The 16,911-nt window shown below is 48.6% G+C and overlaps 1 protein-coding gene across 2 annotated transcripts in view; it reads right to left on the reverse strand.

Moving 5' to 3' along the window:
• Nucleotides 1-739: 739 nt before the first annotated feature.
• Synm (synemin) overlaps nt 740-16,911 on the reverse strand; it is a 30,364-nt gene continuing 14,192 nt past the window's right edge. Inside the window, exons 3-5 of one of the 2 annotated variants that reach the window (XM_006229337.4) lie at nt 9,925-9,995; nt 4,498-6,938; nt 2,961-3,591 (exon numbers count right to left, since the gene is read on the reverse strand). In XM_006229337.4, coding sequence (XP_006229399.1) covers nt 3,271-3,591; nt 4,498-6,938; nt 9,925-9,995 — 2,833 coding nt within the window. In that variant the 3' untranslated portion in view covers nt 2,961-3,270. Of the gene's footprint in view, nt 6,939-9,924; nt 9,996-16,911 lie in introns of both variants that reach the window. The other variant, NM_001134858.3, reaches the window with a different exon arrangement.

A 16,911-nucleotide genomic window follows, 5' to 3' on the forward strand; every position in this document is an offset into this window, starting at 1 on the left:
ATTAATATCTTCCACCGGTGCCACTAACTCCCACAAGTGAGAAGAAATACAACTATTCATGTTTTTATTCTTGTTGATAAAAGGCCAGATGACAGACAGATGACAGTCACCCACTCCTTGTTTCAAACATTTCTCTATATCCATCATCTGTGTGTGTGCACCTGTGTGTGTGTGTGTTATGTATAATTGTGCTTTAGAGTAACCAGTTGTCCAGGTTCCAGCCCAAGAAGATGCTGTTTTCAGCACTGAATAATTGTACCTTGGCACCCTCCTCCGTCCTGGCCTGAATGGATGGCCATCTCATCCTGCTGACAATGTCTTCTAGGCTGTGGGGACATTTACCACCAACTATTATCTTCTTAGATACAAGCTAGTTAGTGCATGCTTCCTAGTTCTGATCTCAGAAGGAATTGGGGAATGTTTGTGACCCATCCAGTAACTCCTGGCTACCATCAAATATGGACAGAAACCCAGGCTTGCTTTCATTAGTGTCAGAAGGAACCACACAGAAACTGGCCAGAAAATATTCTCTTTAAGAAAAATACAATCGGGTTGGAGAGATGGCTCAGGGGTTAAGAGCACTGGCTGCTCTTCCAGAGGTCCTGAGTTCAATTCCCAGCAACCACATGGTGGCTCACAGCCATCTGAAATGGGATCTGATGCCCTCTTCTGGTGTATCTGAAGAAAGCGACAGTGTAGTCACACATATAAAATAAATAAATAAAAAACCAATACAGTCTTTTTTCCCCTCAGATCTTTATTTCTACATATTCTTGTGACAGTTCACTTTGTAGGGAACAGGAGGTTAGCAAAAATAAGCTTCTTAGATAATTCTAAATAAACACGTCAAAGCAAACTATCAAAACAACCAGTGGAAGGCTAAGAAACATTCAGTATCTTGTAGTCTCAATAACAAACTGGGAGAGACTGGGTGCACCCCCACCCTCCCTGCCCTACCACAGTGTCCATTTGACTCCAGAGTGACTGATTCCAAAAACCTCAGGGAGCTGCTACAATGTCAAGGGTAAAAGCTCTGCCCTTAGTGACCTAGAGACATAGTAACCGATGACAGCTGAGGACTCCTCCTTCCTGGGATTGCCTTGATGGTGATTCCAACTTAGAGATGACAATTAATATTTCACTCCAAGACACTTATTTTTCAAAGTGAGAAGAAGTGCCCAGATATTTATAAGCTGCTCACACCACCATGCATGGACAAGTTCAGGAACCAGGACAAGGGCGTCCAGCTAAGCCCACTTAGACTCATAATAAACTCGACATTGTAACTGTGTCTTGCATTGTTATACCCAGGCTGTACCACCTCAGCCACACTCTAACGAATCACTCAGGTCTTCTGACTATGGTAAGAATAAATCAGGGCATCTCAGACAGTGTCAGAGAGGACAAGCCACAGCAGTAACTCCTGTCTTAGTCTGACACCCCTGAGTTCAGCTGGCAGGTAGGTAACATGGGCTTTCTGTTCAAACCTGCTTTCTTCCTGTACCCCGATGCCAGGCTTTGGAAATACCTTAAACCATTCTGCATTTCTCCTTCCCTTAGCAAGGAAGAACCTCTCTTTCACCCACCTGCTGGAACCGGAGTGGGGAATGCGTCCTGTGGGACACATGGGGAGGGAGGCCCTCCTGTACCGTGCTCCTCCCCTACCTGAAGATGACACCACCTCGGATCCTTCTTCCTCAGAGCCCCACAGGCAGGTTTGTGGCCTGGGTTCAAAAGCACAGTTCGGACCCATGGAAGCTACTATTCTGCACTCACAGACCGCTGCACTGTAGAGGCCTTTTTGCTTTTTTATGTGATGCCAAACCTTCAGAGACGGAAGCTTTAAAAACAACGTCCATGTGTAAAAGAGCCATTCCAAATGAACACACCCATTAAATTCAGTGGCACACAGCTTCCGGTCCATGATGTGTGGCCCACAAGGGTGAGGCCTTTGTCGTCTGTCAGTCTGCTCTGGGGGCCCAGATGCTGGTTACATTGGAAGCACCTGGTTCCCTCTCCTAAACACTACCTACATTCAACTTAAATGCCACCACCATCATGATTTCTATCCAAAGTGCAAAAGTGTTTGTGAGGTTCGTATACGGCTCTTGCCACTTTTGTCCTTAATTCTAGGAGCTCAGAAAATCCTACCAAGGCAATCTGTACCGGGTAGAGAAATGGTTCTGTTGTTAGGAGCACTGACTCATTCTTCTAGAGCAGTGGTCCTTAACCCTCCAAAGGCTGCGGCCCTTTAATATAGTTTCTCAAGTCGTGGTGACCCCCAATCGTAAAATCACATCCTTGCCACTTCATAACTAATTTCTCCACTGTTACGAATCGTAGTGTAAACATTGGTGTTTTCCGATGGTCTTAGGCGATGCCTTGAAAGGGTCGCCTCGACCCACAGGTTGAGAACCAGTGCTCCAGCTTAGATCAGGACACAATGTATCTGCTACCTCCCAGCCTAGTAAAGATTTGAAAGGATGCTGTGAGCAATTCTCATTCTTGGCTGCCAATGCCTGTGGCCAGAGACAGCAAATCTGAGCAATCAGGACAGATACATGAATCTGAGGCACCAACAACGAACCACAGCTGTCTTTCCATAAATAACTCTAAGCCCTCTCTTTTCAGTCCTGTACATAGAAAGCAATTCATTCCATTTTAACATAACTTTAAATCTCTGATAAGTAACTTTTTCTTAAATCATCTAGTAGATTTTTTCCCATACAGTCTTGCTTACTTTCTATAATTTCTTAAATTAAAAATTTAAAAATTTCTTAATTTAAAAAAAGACTTTGGAGAGAGAAAAGCCCACCTATGCTCCTTTCCAGTGTTAGCTTCCTGTTTGATATTAGCACATGCAACAAAACCTACCTTGAATATATTATTTTAACCTGGCTAATGTTAAAGTGTCTTGCCTATAGGATAGACAGTAGAACAGATACGAGCCACGCCTGTGACCTGTGCAAAACTCGTATAAACTGTCTCCACGCGTGGAGAGAAAAGTTTAGAGGAAAGAACTTCTTAAGACTAGGAAAGATAAAAGGAGCCTAGGGGAGTTCCAACTCAAATGTAAAATCTCCAACCTTTACATACAAGTTCTGAAGCAAACTACTTCGGCCTAGGCTTCTCTAAACAAAGGTATTGATAACCAGCCCTCCCCACACCCCCACTTAACACTTAGTGAAGGGCTTGTATGTTGGTATTTTGAAGGCTTTGTACATGGATATGTCTCCAGAGCGCCATTCAGGACAAGACAGTTTCTGGTTATCAAAACCATCCCTCGCCCTCCTCTTCCTCCTCATTGTCTAGATAGAGAAGGGCCACTTTCTTCTCATCTGAAGCCACAGACCTTTGGTCTACCATTCTTTGCAGCTGCACCGTCTTGTCAAATCCAGCCTGCTCCGTGCCTTTCTCTCCACGGGCCTGGTGTGCATCCCCAGCAGAGGCCTGAGAGCTGGTGCTGGCTGATTGCTCATCCCTACTGTGAGCAACTCTCCAGCCACCGTGGTGAGACACACTGTGAGCTTCCACTTCTGACCCTGTGTCTCGGGTCCAGCTGCGGATGGCTCTCGTGTCACTTACACCCATCTGAAAGGTAAATGAAGTTTCTTTGGGCCCCAGTGCAATGTGACATGGTGTGCTACTGCCGTCTGCTCCCCCACCCGGCCCAGGGGATGCCACGGAACTGTCAAGAACAAATGTTTTAGACAAGGGTCCACTGGTGACAATGTATTCAGAGGGGTCCTCCTCTGTAGGACCTATTTGAATGTGCCTGAAGGATCTGCTGATGTTTTCTGTCACCTCTGCTCCTGTGTCGCCCACACTGTCTGGAGGGGACCCAGAAATGACCCTCTGGAATGTGTTCTCTTCCTTCTTGAGGATTTCTCTATCTGAGGTGAAATTGTGAGTGGCCTGGGTCATACCTGCTGACCTCTCCACCAGGACTACGCCTTCTGAGTCCCTAAATCCCAATGTCTGTGGGGCCACCTGCTTGGAAGCCTGGTACCTCTGAGGCACGATGTCAATGTGCTGGATGGAGGTGCTCCTCCCTAGAGACACTCTGGTGTACCCAGAATCCTCTTCTCCCCACTCTGCCCTGTCTGGGATGGGAGCTATGAACTGGATTTCTTCTCTGAACCCTTCTCTGGAGCCTAACTGGAGATGCCTAACAAAAGTCTGGGTACCCACTGACCCTTCAGTTGAAAAGTTACTACCAACCTGGGCTGCCCCAGAAATAGGACCCGGAAAAGGAGTTTCCTTTTCATTGTGAGCCTGCTGAGAGCCGGGCATCCTGCCACTCCCTGAGATGTCAGCTTCCACAGACAGTGCTGCAGGGTCAGGCTCTCCTGTGTCTCCTGTCTCCTGCCCGGTAGGCACAGAGCCTCGGAAAATGACTTCTGTGGACACTCGGTTTTGACGGGGACCCAGTGTAACGTGCCTCACGGAGCGGCTGGCTCCCTCGGAGCTGACTGCCTCGCTGAAGTCTTCACTTACCTCCACCACCGGTGAGGTGGGTCCTCCGTAGGACACCTGTTCCGTCCTCCACATCTCAGTGGGGCCTAGTTTAACGTGCCTTACAGACTGGCTTACATCCTCCAGCACATGAGACTGCACAAAACCCGTTGGGCTGGTCACTTCCACGGTGGCTGACACTGGGCCCTGGGTAACACGCTGATCCGAGCTGTGAAAGACCCGGTCAGTATCATCCTTCTCACCAGACGGGCTATACAGCTCCCTGGTGGCCCAGCGCTTGAAGAGAAAGCCACCGGCAGGCGCCTCCTCTCCATCTTCCCTGTCTGGGCTTCTAGGCACTGGGCTGGAGCGCTTGGTCAAGCTCTCTCTTACCACTGACTCCACAGCCTTCTCTATTTCCCCAGCTTCGTCCCTGCTCAACTCCTCCAGGTCTAACTGATCAGCATCTACAGTCTGCGAGAGGTTGACCTCAGCCATTAAGGTCACAGAACCGCCAGCAGAGCTCTGGACTTTCTTTACATCCACTGAGACACTCCCTGGCTCTCCTTGACTCTGTCTGGTCAGGGCAGACAGCTCTTCCTTCATGCGCTCAGGCAACGTTTCCTCCAGCTGCCCAATGACCTCCACCAACTGATGCCGAGGCTCACTGGAGAAGACGCCCTTTATGGAGGTGTGGAATTCATGCGGTATTTTGATCTCTTTCTCAATGATTGTGGGTTCAGCGTGGAGTTCACCACTAGCTTCTTCCTTCACGTGAGCAGATCCAAAGGCACCACCCAGGGAAGCCGATGGAACCTCCAGGACCTTCATGTGCTTCTCTTCCCCCGTGTCACCTCTCGCTTTCCTTCTCCAAGTCCCCTGTGCAATCTCGTCTTGCCATGAGTACCGGATGGTGGACTCTTCCTCAATGTGGATCTGCCCATACACAGAGCCATCATCTTCTCTGTCATGTCCCCCAGGGTACTCATCTGGGGTAGACACGAAATAACTCTGCTCCCCCTCCGAGTCGCCCGCCTCCGTCACTTCTTCCACATGAGGGACGTTCACCTGGGGCTGGTTGGTCCTCTGACGTTGATGCATTGAGAATGCCATGTGGGTTTCTCCTTCGCCCTCCTCTTCCTCAATGAACCCCTTGGGGCTGGGAGACACATCATCGACTTCTTCCACCTGGAAGGGGGTAGAAAACTCTACTTTCCCACCACCTACGTAGCTCATGGGCTCTTCCACAATCTCCACATTTACGACTTTGGCTCTCCCCTCCCTTCCTTTTAGACCGAGGTTGATCATCTCTCCAATCACTGTCTCTGTTGACTTCCCTTTCAGTCCTACTTCCTTGACATCCTTGCTTAGAAGGTAGTCCAGGCCAGCTTCATCAGAAACATCGACGTCTTCTGTCAGCTTCGACTCCATGACGATTTCCGTCTTGGTTTTCCTGTCACCAGGAAACTCTTTCCGGTCCAGGTAGGTGACCTTTGTGTCTGGCAAAGAACTGACATTCTCTTCAGCACCTGGAGACTGGGTAAACTGCTTAAGGATGGTGGTGACGATGTTTTCTGCTATGGTCTCTGTCGTAGAGTCACTCTGCAGAGAGCCAGCAGTGTCCTTGCCGTCCAAGTGGAACTTTGTCTCTTTGGTCTTTACCTCTCTTTCCCTACTGTTGGCAGAATCCTTCCTTCCGGATGACTGCAAGTGTATTGTGGACACCTCTGATTTGCTGCCCCGAGATACTTCTAGACTGATGGGCACTTCTCTTTCTTTTCTACTTCTCCCCGTCAGTGTTTCCTTCCCTTTGGCCTCGTTCCTTAAATGCTGGCTTTCCCTCTCTCTTGCATCTAACTTGGTCAGCTCTTCCCACCTCAAGTTTCTTTCCTCCGAAGCCTTCTCTTTAGAATCAAACATTTTCTCCTCTGGCTTTAATTTGACCACCCCTGACCTGTCCCTCTCTTGCTCCTTAGTGGCCTGCGTTTCTAATTTCTTTCCCAGAATGACAGTCCTCTCATTTGACTGAGTGCTGTTCACAGCACCTGCCGCCACGTTGCCCTGGTGACCTCTGTATGACTCTCTGGTAATAACGGACTCTGTGGCCCGCCGTGTGAGGGTGTCCCCCATGCCTTCAGCTTTGGGTCCATGGGAGAATGTTTTCACTTGAGCATCAGTGTTTCTTAGAAAGCCATGGGTTGGTATGACTGGTCTTAAACTGGCTTGACTGCTGACAGTTTTCTCCAGGGGCTTCTGCTGTGAGGTTGTAGCTGAGGAAGAATAGCAGGAGGTCAGGAAGCCCCTTCGGGCAGCATTTCCAACAGCTGTGGTTGTCTGTGAGTCAAGGTGCCCTGGCCCGTTGGAATACAAAGTCGAGCTGTGATTTACAGCTGCCCAAGGTGTTTTTCGCCTTGGAAAGAGATTCTTCTCATTCTTCCTCTGTAATACTGAGTCGGTATAGCGATAGGATGTGTTTCTGGACTCTGTGGAAGGGGAACAAACCGTTCATTTAGATGACAGCCATCGTTTTTTCCCATCATAAAAGCACTGCCGTAGGTCAAATCCCACATTATTATAAAATATACTGTTGTTACAGGAAGGATCGTTTCAAGAGAATGCTGTTATCCTCCACATTATCTTTTGGTTGTTTTAGAACTCCTGCACGGTGAAATATCGCCCCACAAACACCTTAGCCTAGCACTCTTCTCAAGCTGCTGGCCTCAGAGGCCTCCCTCCCTTCAGAGAACTGTCGGGGTCTGAACGTAAAGGGTGCGGTGCCTGCCAGAGGACTGTTCACAATATTATGATGTTTCAGAATCTTTGGTTTTTGGCTTTGTTGAGAGGGGTTTGCTTATTTCACCAGAGAAGAGCCCAAGTGTCTAAGTACCAGATGTCAAACAGTGCGCCTCTCCATCTTAAGGACTTGGTCTATCAGTCCCTGTGCTGAGTCGAAGCTACTGAAGTCTTTAGATTTTCTATGTGTCCTTGTATGTTTATACTTGACAATTCATGGTTTCACAAACAAGCCAGCTGTCAGAGCTCCCCCTGTCTTAATGGCATCCACCTAGAGTTACGAGGCAGCCTTAGGCCTTCTGCTTTTCCTCAGGATGGCCCTCAGAGAGCGCCACCCTTCAGGTGCAGGAACCCTACCAGGGTAACAAGCTCTTTGGAATGGCAACTGAGTTAGAACATGACCGAAGCACTATCCAGTAGTGTCCACCACACCCCATCTGGCTGAGCGCCTCTCCACTCCTCCCTAACGGCAATGGAAGCCAGGGGTCTCACAGAGACAGGTCCCCGAGATACAGAGAAGAAGATCAAGGCTGGAACTTTTTTTTTAACAAAGATTTCATTTTCAGGTTAATATACTCATCCTAACTTGGAAACCCCAGAGGACAAATCCCAAGGTCAATAAGAAATGTGGAAGGTCACAGACCAGCTTTAGGTCATAGGAAGCAGCCAGCATTATTTCCAGGCACATTGGAAAAGGTGACTTCAGAGCTCTAATACATATTGATCGGTTTCCTAGGAGATCATCTTCAGGTTTATTCCATAAATAGTTAATGGGCATCTGTACCATGCAGGAAACAGAACTACTTAGCCCCGTAAAGGCTGCTTTACAAACCAATCACCTTTATCCCACAGCATCTTTCTTTGGCCTAATATCTGTGTGTTAAGATAAATTTAGTTTACAGATGTGAAGTACGTATGTTGTTTAGGAAGCTTGAAGAGCAGCGGATGAATGAATCAAGCTAACAGAGATACCTGCCTGCCTTCTTCCTGACTAAACCCATGGCTAATAAAGCATCAGCAAGTCTCACACTTAAAAGGCTGCTTCTGCCAGGAGTTTGGTCTCCCAGGCGGGTGAACAACTCTTGTTTTCTAGATGTCAGAGGCTAACGGATGTCAGGTAGGCCAGTCAACCCCCACTTGCATGAATCTTTCTCCTTTTTTCAGGTTTACTCTTTACGTGAAGGTACAAACTTGCTAGAGGCTACCTAAGGACAAAACCCTTCCGGTCATAGATGATAGAACCAAAGTTCTGAGGCTGAACCCAGGGTCCTGCCTAGTCTGAGAGGTGACCAGCAGAAGCATGAAGATGCACATCCATCGCTCACACTGAGGAAGGTACACAGTGGGCTTGTAGGTGCTGAGTTCGAAGGTTTTATGTCCACACACTCGGTCAACTGAAGGTCAAAACTATTTCAAATATCGTATCTGTACCGAGCACACACAGGCTCTTCTGGTCGTCCTCCTCTAAGTAATACAGGGTGACAGAAATGTGCATGGCGCAGACCTTGTTCTGCATACTGTAGGTAATCTAGAGAGGATTTGGAGTCTGTGCAAGGATGTGTGAATCCTGTGACATTTTAGACGAGGCACTTGAGCATCCACAGACATGGGTACGAGTAGATGTCCTGGAGAAAGTCTCCCCCAGACACCAAGGAAGACTTCATGCTGAACACACCATATGCCTTTGAGGCTGGCATTGCTTAGCCAGAATCTCTTTTAAGATTCAGCAGGTTTGATGGAGGAAATTTTATAAGGCCTAAACCTTAGATGAAAAGCTACCAAAAAAAAAAATCACTACTGAAAGAGGGTCATTATTTTTCCTCAAGGCTAAGGTTATCCAATCTGAAATAGCCCTAATCACAAATACTTATGAGCAATGCTATGTGGACTCAGGTTTCATTTCCTGATCCAAGAGTAATATTTTTTTAAAAAGGTCATGAATTTAGGGGAATGTGCAGGAGGTGTTGGAGAGGTGAGAGAGAAATAAAAATAATGTCAATACAGTACTCACGTATGAAATTCTCATAAAAATAAAATATTTGAATAAAAAAGATTTATAGGTTTATATATTCATTTTTAAAGTTATCCTATAGGTTTTTTAAGGTCTTCCCAATGAGCACAGTAAGCTCTTTGGGGTCAGGGCTATGGCTGTAGGAAGGAAAAACCTGATCTGAAGCTGTGAGCCCAGACTAAGATCCGGTACCTGGCTACACCGTCCTGACTTACCACTCCGCCGTCCCAGAGCACTGACTGCATCTTGTCCAAAGTGCTAATTTTGTCTGTTAGTTACAGCCATAACTGTTTAGTCTGGAAAAAGAAACTATGTCCCTCCGAAGGCCGTAATGAGCAAGTGCAGATCTGCCGTCCTTCAGAAGGCCCTGCGTTAACTGCAGCTCCTCAGCTAGACGGCGCCTCAAAATGCTGTCCCCATGAGCAAATCAGTCCGTCAAGGACTCCCGAGGCCACCGTGATTCACACTGCAACTTAACTTACCTCCCATTCAACTAAAATCTACTTGGTACTTAAAAGAAGGGCGGTCTGTTATCATGGGGGCGGGGACATGGCCAAACCCTCTCCTTCTAGATACGTTGTGCCCTCCTCTATCTGTGGAGTGGGCAGCTCAGAGAGAAAGCATTTCAGCAACGCCGTTTTGCAAACACAATCTCTTATACTTACCTCGTGGCACGTTTTCAATGTTCTCGGTCCAGATCAATATCTCCGGATTGCTTTCTCCTTCCAACAAGGCCCTGTGAAAATTGCGTTTTAAAAAAACAATTTATTATAGTATGAGAGAGGTGGTAGGGTAGGGGCTAAACCAGGATGGTACACTGTCACACCCCTGATGCCCAGCCCAGCATCTGCTACATGACAGATGCTCAAGTGATACCAGAGGAATGGAGAAAATGTGTGGGCCAGGCTTCAGAAGGACTGGAGAGTGACGCCTTTCCAGGAAGTCCCCCATACCCCAAAAGAAAAAAGAAAACCTTTCCTGCCCTGGGCAGAAGGAGTGTCTATGGAGAACAGAGCACAGAGCTATAACAGACACTATTTGTAAACAGAAGGCTGGATGGAAGCTGGTGTTGCGCATACACACACACACACACACACACACACACACACACACACACATATAATGTTGAAGATCAAACCTAGGGCCACGTATATGCCAGGTGACTTCTTTGCCACAGAGCTATATTTGCAGACCGATGTGAACTTCTCAGAGATGAAGACAAGCATGTAGACCAGCACCCCCATGGGTGCTGCCACATAGATGGCGTCCCTGGCCTCCCTTAATAACACAGGGTGGAAAGTACTCTGCTAGGTTTAGCTAAATTCCTAAAACTATAGTCTTCATTAAGTTGACGTTTGCATCTGCCACTTCAGACAGACACTGAAGAGCGCGTGGGCCCAAAGACAGCAACATGCTGGGGGGAAGGGTGGGCAGTGGGGTGCCAATCATCTGGTCACTTCCAAAGACCTACAGGCCTGCTAGAGACTGCAGATGTAACGGTTGTATGGTTGCTAGAGCAACATGTGAAGTCGCTAATCCCAGCTCCCAGAGAGAAGGCGTGTATGACGAAGGCTGATGAGAACCCCAGCCCACTTGGAATTGCTGATGTCAGGACCCAGGGCTAGCAGGGAAAGAGAGTGGGGAGCCCAGGTCCCAACTGGGCTTGGCAGTTTGGGGGAACTACGGCAAGGCTCATGTCCACTGAGTTAAACGTGGCAATGAGAGCCCTCTGTCAGCTGGAAGAAAACGAAGGGAGCACAGGGATTCGTCCCAGGCACACACTGGTGGGCTGACCACCGAAGCCGCCACTGAAATGCGAGTGTGTGGAGAGACAAGAAGGCCAAGGCCAGAGCTGAAGCCCTTCCACTCAGGACGAAGGCCAGGAAACAGGACACCAACCCATTAATCCCACACCCTCATGACCAAGCAGTTCAGCTTCCAGGAACACAAACAGCTTCCATCATCAAAAAAAAAAAAAAAAAAAAAAAAAAAAAAAAGCCCCGGAGAATGTTCTGGAGCAAATAGACTTCAGGCCTATACCCTGGGGTTTGTGGTGCAGCCGAGCGATGTTCTACAGCTGAGAGGCACAGCAGGGCCTGGGGATAAGGCCAAGTTTAGACCCTACAAGCTTCACATGCCACAGGGCTGGACTTAGACTCAGGCTGCCAGTCAGGACAGAGGAACCTTTGGGAGCTAAGGTCATCAGAAAACGTTGCTCATGGGCCCAGGGAACGAATGACTGGGAAAAACTGTACCTTTCTCCACCCCTCAAAGGAAAATGGCTCTGTCTCTCTTCCAGGGGCAAGCCAAAGCCTTGTCCAGCTTTATTGCCTTATCCCCAGCACAGAACACAACAGTTTCGCCTCCCGTATCCACTCACTCGTGTGGCCCAGAGCACCGGGCATGCCTAACTCCTTGTCTGAGGACACAGGCCGGGGTGAAGACAGTGTCTTGGTCAGAAGCCCACAGAACACCCAAAGACAGAACCTTGAACCCAGGTGGTGCTCTCCCAGACCCTCACTCTCCAGTCACCAGGCTTCCCCATGAGACAGGGATGGTGACATTACATGCAAAAGTCAGAACATGCACATTCTGCCACTAGACCCTCTATATAACACACATAAAAGCGAACTTCAACCTCTCGGTAATTTCATCCCAACTCCCCCATTTTGTGCCTTCCTCTATGAATTCCTCATCGGTGCCCCAGGCACTGGCTGGATCCTAGAAGGCAGGGGTACACGCCATCTTGCATAGCCCGAGCACCCAACACAGAGCTTGAGATGGACAGCGGGCCCCTGGGTTCTCAATTCCTGCTCCTGAAGCATACGCCCTTAAGTGACAGCCCCGAGCCCTGCCCTGCCAACGCAGTTCTGAGACTAATGTGGCAAAGTAGAGACTAAGCCACTAGGGTGCTTTCCTATGACCCCTTCAAAGCACAGAGGAAGGGACAGGGTAGTACAACTTTAAGAAACTGGGAGCGAGCTCTTCGAGGCTCCCAGCAAACCTGGTTATTTTTAGAGCAGGGCAGGAAAGCTGCCTCCAGGCCACTGTGAGAATGCCAACCCCCTGAGTCACTGGCTATTAGAGAGCACTTTACACAGCTCTCTAACAGGAAAATAGGCAAACAGAGGGAGACCAGTCCCTGGCCCCATTAGGAGCTTCACACAACTCCATGACGTGGAAGGGAACTGTAATGTGGTTTCCGGCCCCACTCCAGGCCCTAATGGGCCACCCAGCATCCCAACCAGTCAGTGATGGGGGTGCCTGTCTGGGAGGGACGGTGCAAATGGAATTTCAGGGCATGTCCGCTAATGCTCAGTACCGTGGACACAATGCCGATGAGCTAAGCGGTACTTCTATAACTGAGGGCAAGACCTAGGAGGGGGACAGGAGGGGACACTTCCAGGAGTGACACCGGGGAAGAACCTGCCACGGTCTAAGGTCTTTGGGTGGGCCCCGTTGTGCTTCCAAGCAGGTGTGGAACTTGGGGAGAAGGAAACAGAGCCACAGACCCTCTAAGATGCCCCTTTCAGCCTATAGAGCGTAGCTGAGCTCCACAGGAGGAGAAGGGTGACATGGGATCCCCTAGACACTGATCCATAGCCAGGAGATGAGCTGAATTCCACTCACAGGAGGCACATTTTTACACAAATGTACAGGTCCGGGATGTGGAAGGGGTGTGTGTGAAGGTAACGGGGAAGAGACGGTGCTGGCCACCTGTGGTCATTCTTTTCACGATCAGTTCTCAATGTATCCCAAAGGCCAACTTCAGACCAATACCAGAGACTGAAAACAGTGCTGTAATTAGCAGAGCCACTGACAGTGGGGGATAGGCAAGTGCTGGAGGCCGGTGGCCTTGGCTCAAATCCTGGGCAGGAGCGACACTACCCAGTTCCATGAGCCTCTGCAGGCCATCGTGACCAGGTGTGACTCACTGTCCGCATTTCCGAAACGGGAAGAGCACTTAGGTTTACGACGGCAATTAAGTAAGCAGTAGCTCATTCACAGAAGAATAGATGTCACTAAATATGTGCCCGATAAATTTTATCCTCGTGGTCACCTCCTCCTCCTTCTATGGCCTTGAAGAGAAGAGATTTTCAGCGAATGAAGTCAGTCAAGGGGGCGGGGGTGGTGGTGGTGGTGGTTGTTTTGTTTTTGTTTTTGTTTTTGTAATCTAAGTAGCACCCAAATATATCCTCTCCACTTACTTTTGCTTGCTTTCCTGAGGGAGTCTCACTATGTAGCCCAGGGTGGCTTTGGATCCTCCAGCCTTAGTCCCTCAAGCACCAGGACTGCAGGCACGCACCCAAGCCTTCTAAACGATTCATTCTTAAATGGCAAGATTTTGTCCATTCATCTCGCCGAGTAGCCAACTCTTAGTGTGAGACACAGATTTCTAAAGTTCATCCCAAAGGTAAGATTTAACTTAAAAAATAAGCAAAATGTGCGCAAGGCCTTGGGTTCGGTCCCCAGCTCCGAAAAAAAAGAAAAGAAAAAAAAATAAGCAAAATGTGCTGTACTGAATTCTTATAACATCTTTAAGAAATGTTTTCTTTGAATACATGTACAAGATACAGGTGTCCTGAACAACCAGAAATACCATTCTCCCGAGGCTACACACACCAGGAAGCAAACCTCATTGCTTCCTTAGCAGGCTAGAGACCACACCTTACTGTCCTCCATTAAAAAAAAACAAACAAACAAAAAAAAACCTCGGGGTTGGGGATTTAGCTCAGTGGTAGAGCGCTTGCCTAGCAAGCGCAAGGCTCTGGGTTCAGTCCCCAGCTCCGAAAAATATGAAAAATAGAAAAGAAAAAAAAACAAAAACAAAAAACCTCACCTTCATCCACTGTCATCAAAAAGTACAAACGGGGAACTTTATGCTACCGTTATTATATGACTGGGGTTTTGTTTGTTTAGTGTGGGGGCAGGGCGGCTGTGAGCACATGTGTACAGGTATAAGCCTGCACAGAGGCCAGACTCTGCTACTCCCTTGAATCGAGATCTCTCACTGAAACTAGAGCTAAGCCAGCAAGTGCCAATGACCAGCCTGTCTCTGCCCCACCCACCCCTTCCCCCCAGCACTGGCTGCATGGATTTTTATGTACCTCTGGAATAAGAACTTACATCCTCACGTTTCCACAGCAAGTGCTCTCTGACCCACTGGGCCATCTCTCCAGCCCAGATGTGACTGTTTCCAACTTGTCTCTTCTAAATGGTTTATTATTTTTGGGGGGGGGCATGCATGTGAACACACATGTGCCACATCATGTGTGTGATCAGACAACCCGTGGTAGCCGCTTCTCTCCTTTTACCATATTGTTTCTCCCGGAAATCAAACTCGGGCTTGAAAGCAAGCACATTTACCCACTGAGACAGCCTCGCCAGCCCTAGCTTTACCTCGTAAAAGGACTTTCGTCCTAAAGACTGTGCCAGTCCAATTCCACATTATGCAACCACAGCTGGGGAGAGGGGACGTCGCTATTTTCCTGGATTGTGTTCACTGTGAGAGAAGTGGTTTGCAGGAAGAAAGGTTTCTTTGTGGCTGAGTTTTACAAAGTTCTGTTCACCCGGATTCTGTGCAACTGCCTTGAGGCTGAAATGCCATGGTGGAGCAAAGATAAAGAGTGGAGAGGGGACCAGGGACAAAAGTAGCCTCCTTCCTCCTTCCAGGTCCCACCTCCCAGTCTGCACAATGTCTTTCCATAACTACTATCCACTGTGAGTCCGGTGGGTTAATCCACAGATGGGATCAAAGCCCAGAGGATCCAATCACTTCCAGAAGTTACCATCTAGCAATCAACCGTACCTTCATAAACACGTGAGCCTTCTGGGCCACAACCCAGGAGAGACCCAGGACCACAGTAAATCCTTCACCCTCGTCTTAGTTTCTTTTCTATGGCTGCACAGACACAACGGCTAAGGCAACTTAAAAAAGAAAGTGTTTATGGGGGTTTGCTTATAGTTTCAGAGGTTGAGTTCATTACCATCATGGTGGGGAGTATGGCAGCAGGCAGGGAGGCATGGAGCGAAGTAATGAGAGCCACGTTTTGAGACAAGTACTACCAGGCAGAGAGAGAACTAACTGGGATTCGTGTGGGCTTCTGAGACCTCGAAGCCCAGTGACACATCTCTTCCAACAAGACCACACCCCCTAATCCATCCCAAACAATTTCACCAAACGGGGACCAAGCAGTCTACCACGAGATCGTGAGCGATGGGGGTCATTCTCATGCAAACCATCACATGCCCAGAACACAGAAAGCAAAGTGCCTTTTGAATTGAGATCCAGGCTACACAAGTTGTCATTCTCCTGAGGCTATAAACACCAGGAGGCAATCCCCATTGCTATATTAGCAGGCTAGAGACCACACCCTGTCGTCCTTCATTTAAAAAATCCTCACCTCCACCCAAAGTCATCAAAAAGTGCAAACAGGGAACTTTATGCAGTCCCACCCCCACCTCCAACCCCACTCCTGTTCCTCCCGTGGCAGATTTCAAATTCCTTTCCCCCACCGTCCTTTCTAGTAGCTTGTGGCTGTGACAGCTATGATGCTGTTCTGTGAAGAGGTGACTTATTTTACAGCTGCACTTTCTGCTCCTTCTCCATCCACAGCAGTTGGACCAGAATTCCATGTGTATAGAAAGCCATCCTCCAAGCAGAACGGCAGCCATTGCAATCAGATCAGCTGTGCGCACTTGCGAGCATCCCTCAGGTGCAGGCTTGCTGGCTGTTGGCATTTTCACACAGTTGTGGGTGTGGTGATTTGACTAGGTTTGGCCCTCACAGATCCATGTGTTTCAATGCTTGGCCATCGGGAGTGGCACTCTAAGGAGGTGTGGCCTTATAGGACTAGATGTGGCCTTGTAGGAAGTGCATCACAGTGTAGGCCGGCTTTGAGGCCTCCTATGCTCAGGGTCTGCCCAGGGTAGAATAAGAGCCTCTTCCTGGCTGCCTGTGGAACCCAGACCTCTTTGGCTGCCTGCAGATCAAGACAAAGAGCTCTCAGCTCCTTCTGCAGCACCATGTCTGCTTGTGTGCTGCTATGCTTCCTGTCCTGGTGATAATGGACTGAACCTCCAAACTGTAAGCCAGCCCCAATTAAATACTTGCTTTTATATAAGAGTTGCCTTGGTCACGGTGTTTCTGCACAGCAATAAAAACCTTAAGACAGTGGAGTTGGGAGGTCACTGGACCCTTGCTTGCGACTCCAGCAGCTCATTCCAACCATCTGTATGCAGTTCTGACATAACTGCGTGTGGTCTGGCGGGGTTGGAGGAGGTGCTGGGGTACAGAGACTAGGGGAGGCAACTTAGAGTAAAGCTCTTTGCACCACGTTGAAGATTTCCCAGTGTAGACACTTTGAGGTCACCCATGCTCTTAAAGTGAGGCCATTGGCTCCTAGAGTGGAATTGTACTTGAGCTGTCATGGGGACCTAAGGAGGAGGTAGACATTGTTTATAACTGCCACATGGAAGGAGTTCTCGAGACACTGTCACTTACAGTGAGACAGCGAGGTTGCTGCAGCTTTTGTCTACTGGCATCCTCGGATTCTCAGTCAGTCCTTCATAATCACCCACTTCTGGTGAGGGCTCTGTGCAGGCTCACCCTGGGATCCTGGGTGCTGAACAGCATGCAGCTCTCAGTGTTT

This window comes from Rattus norvegicus, chromosome 1 (assembly GCF_036323735.1).
Source record: "Rattus norvegicus strain BN/NHsdMcwi chromosome 1, GRCr8, whole genome shotgun sequence".
Lineage (NCBI taxonomy): Eukaryota > Metazoa > Chordata > Mammalia > Rodentia > Muridae > Rattus > Rattus norvegicus.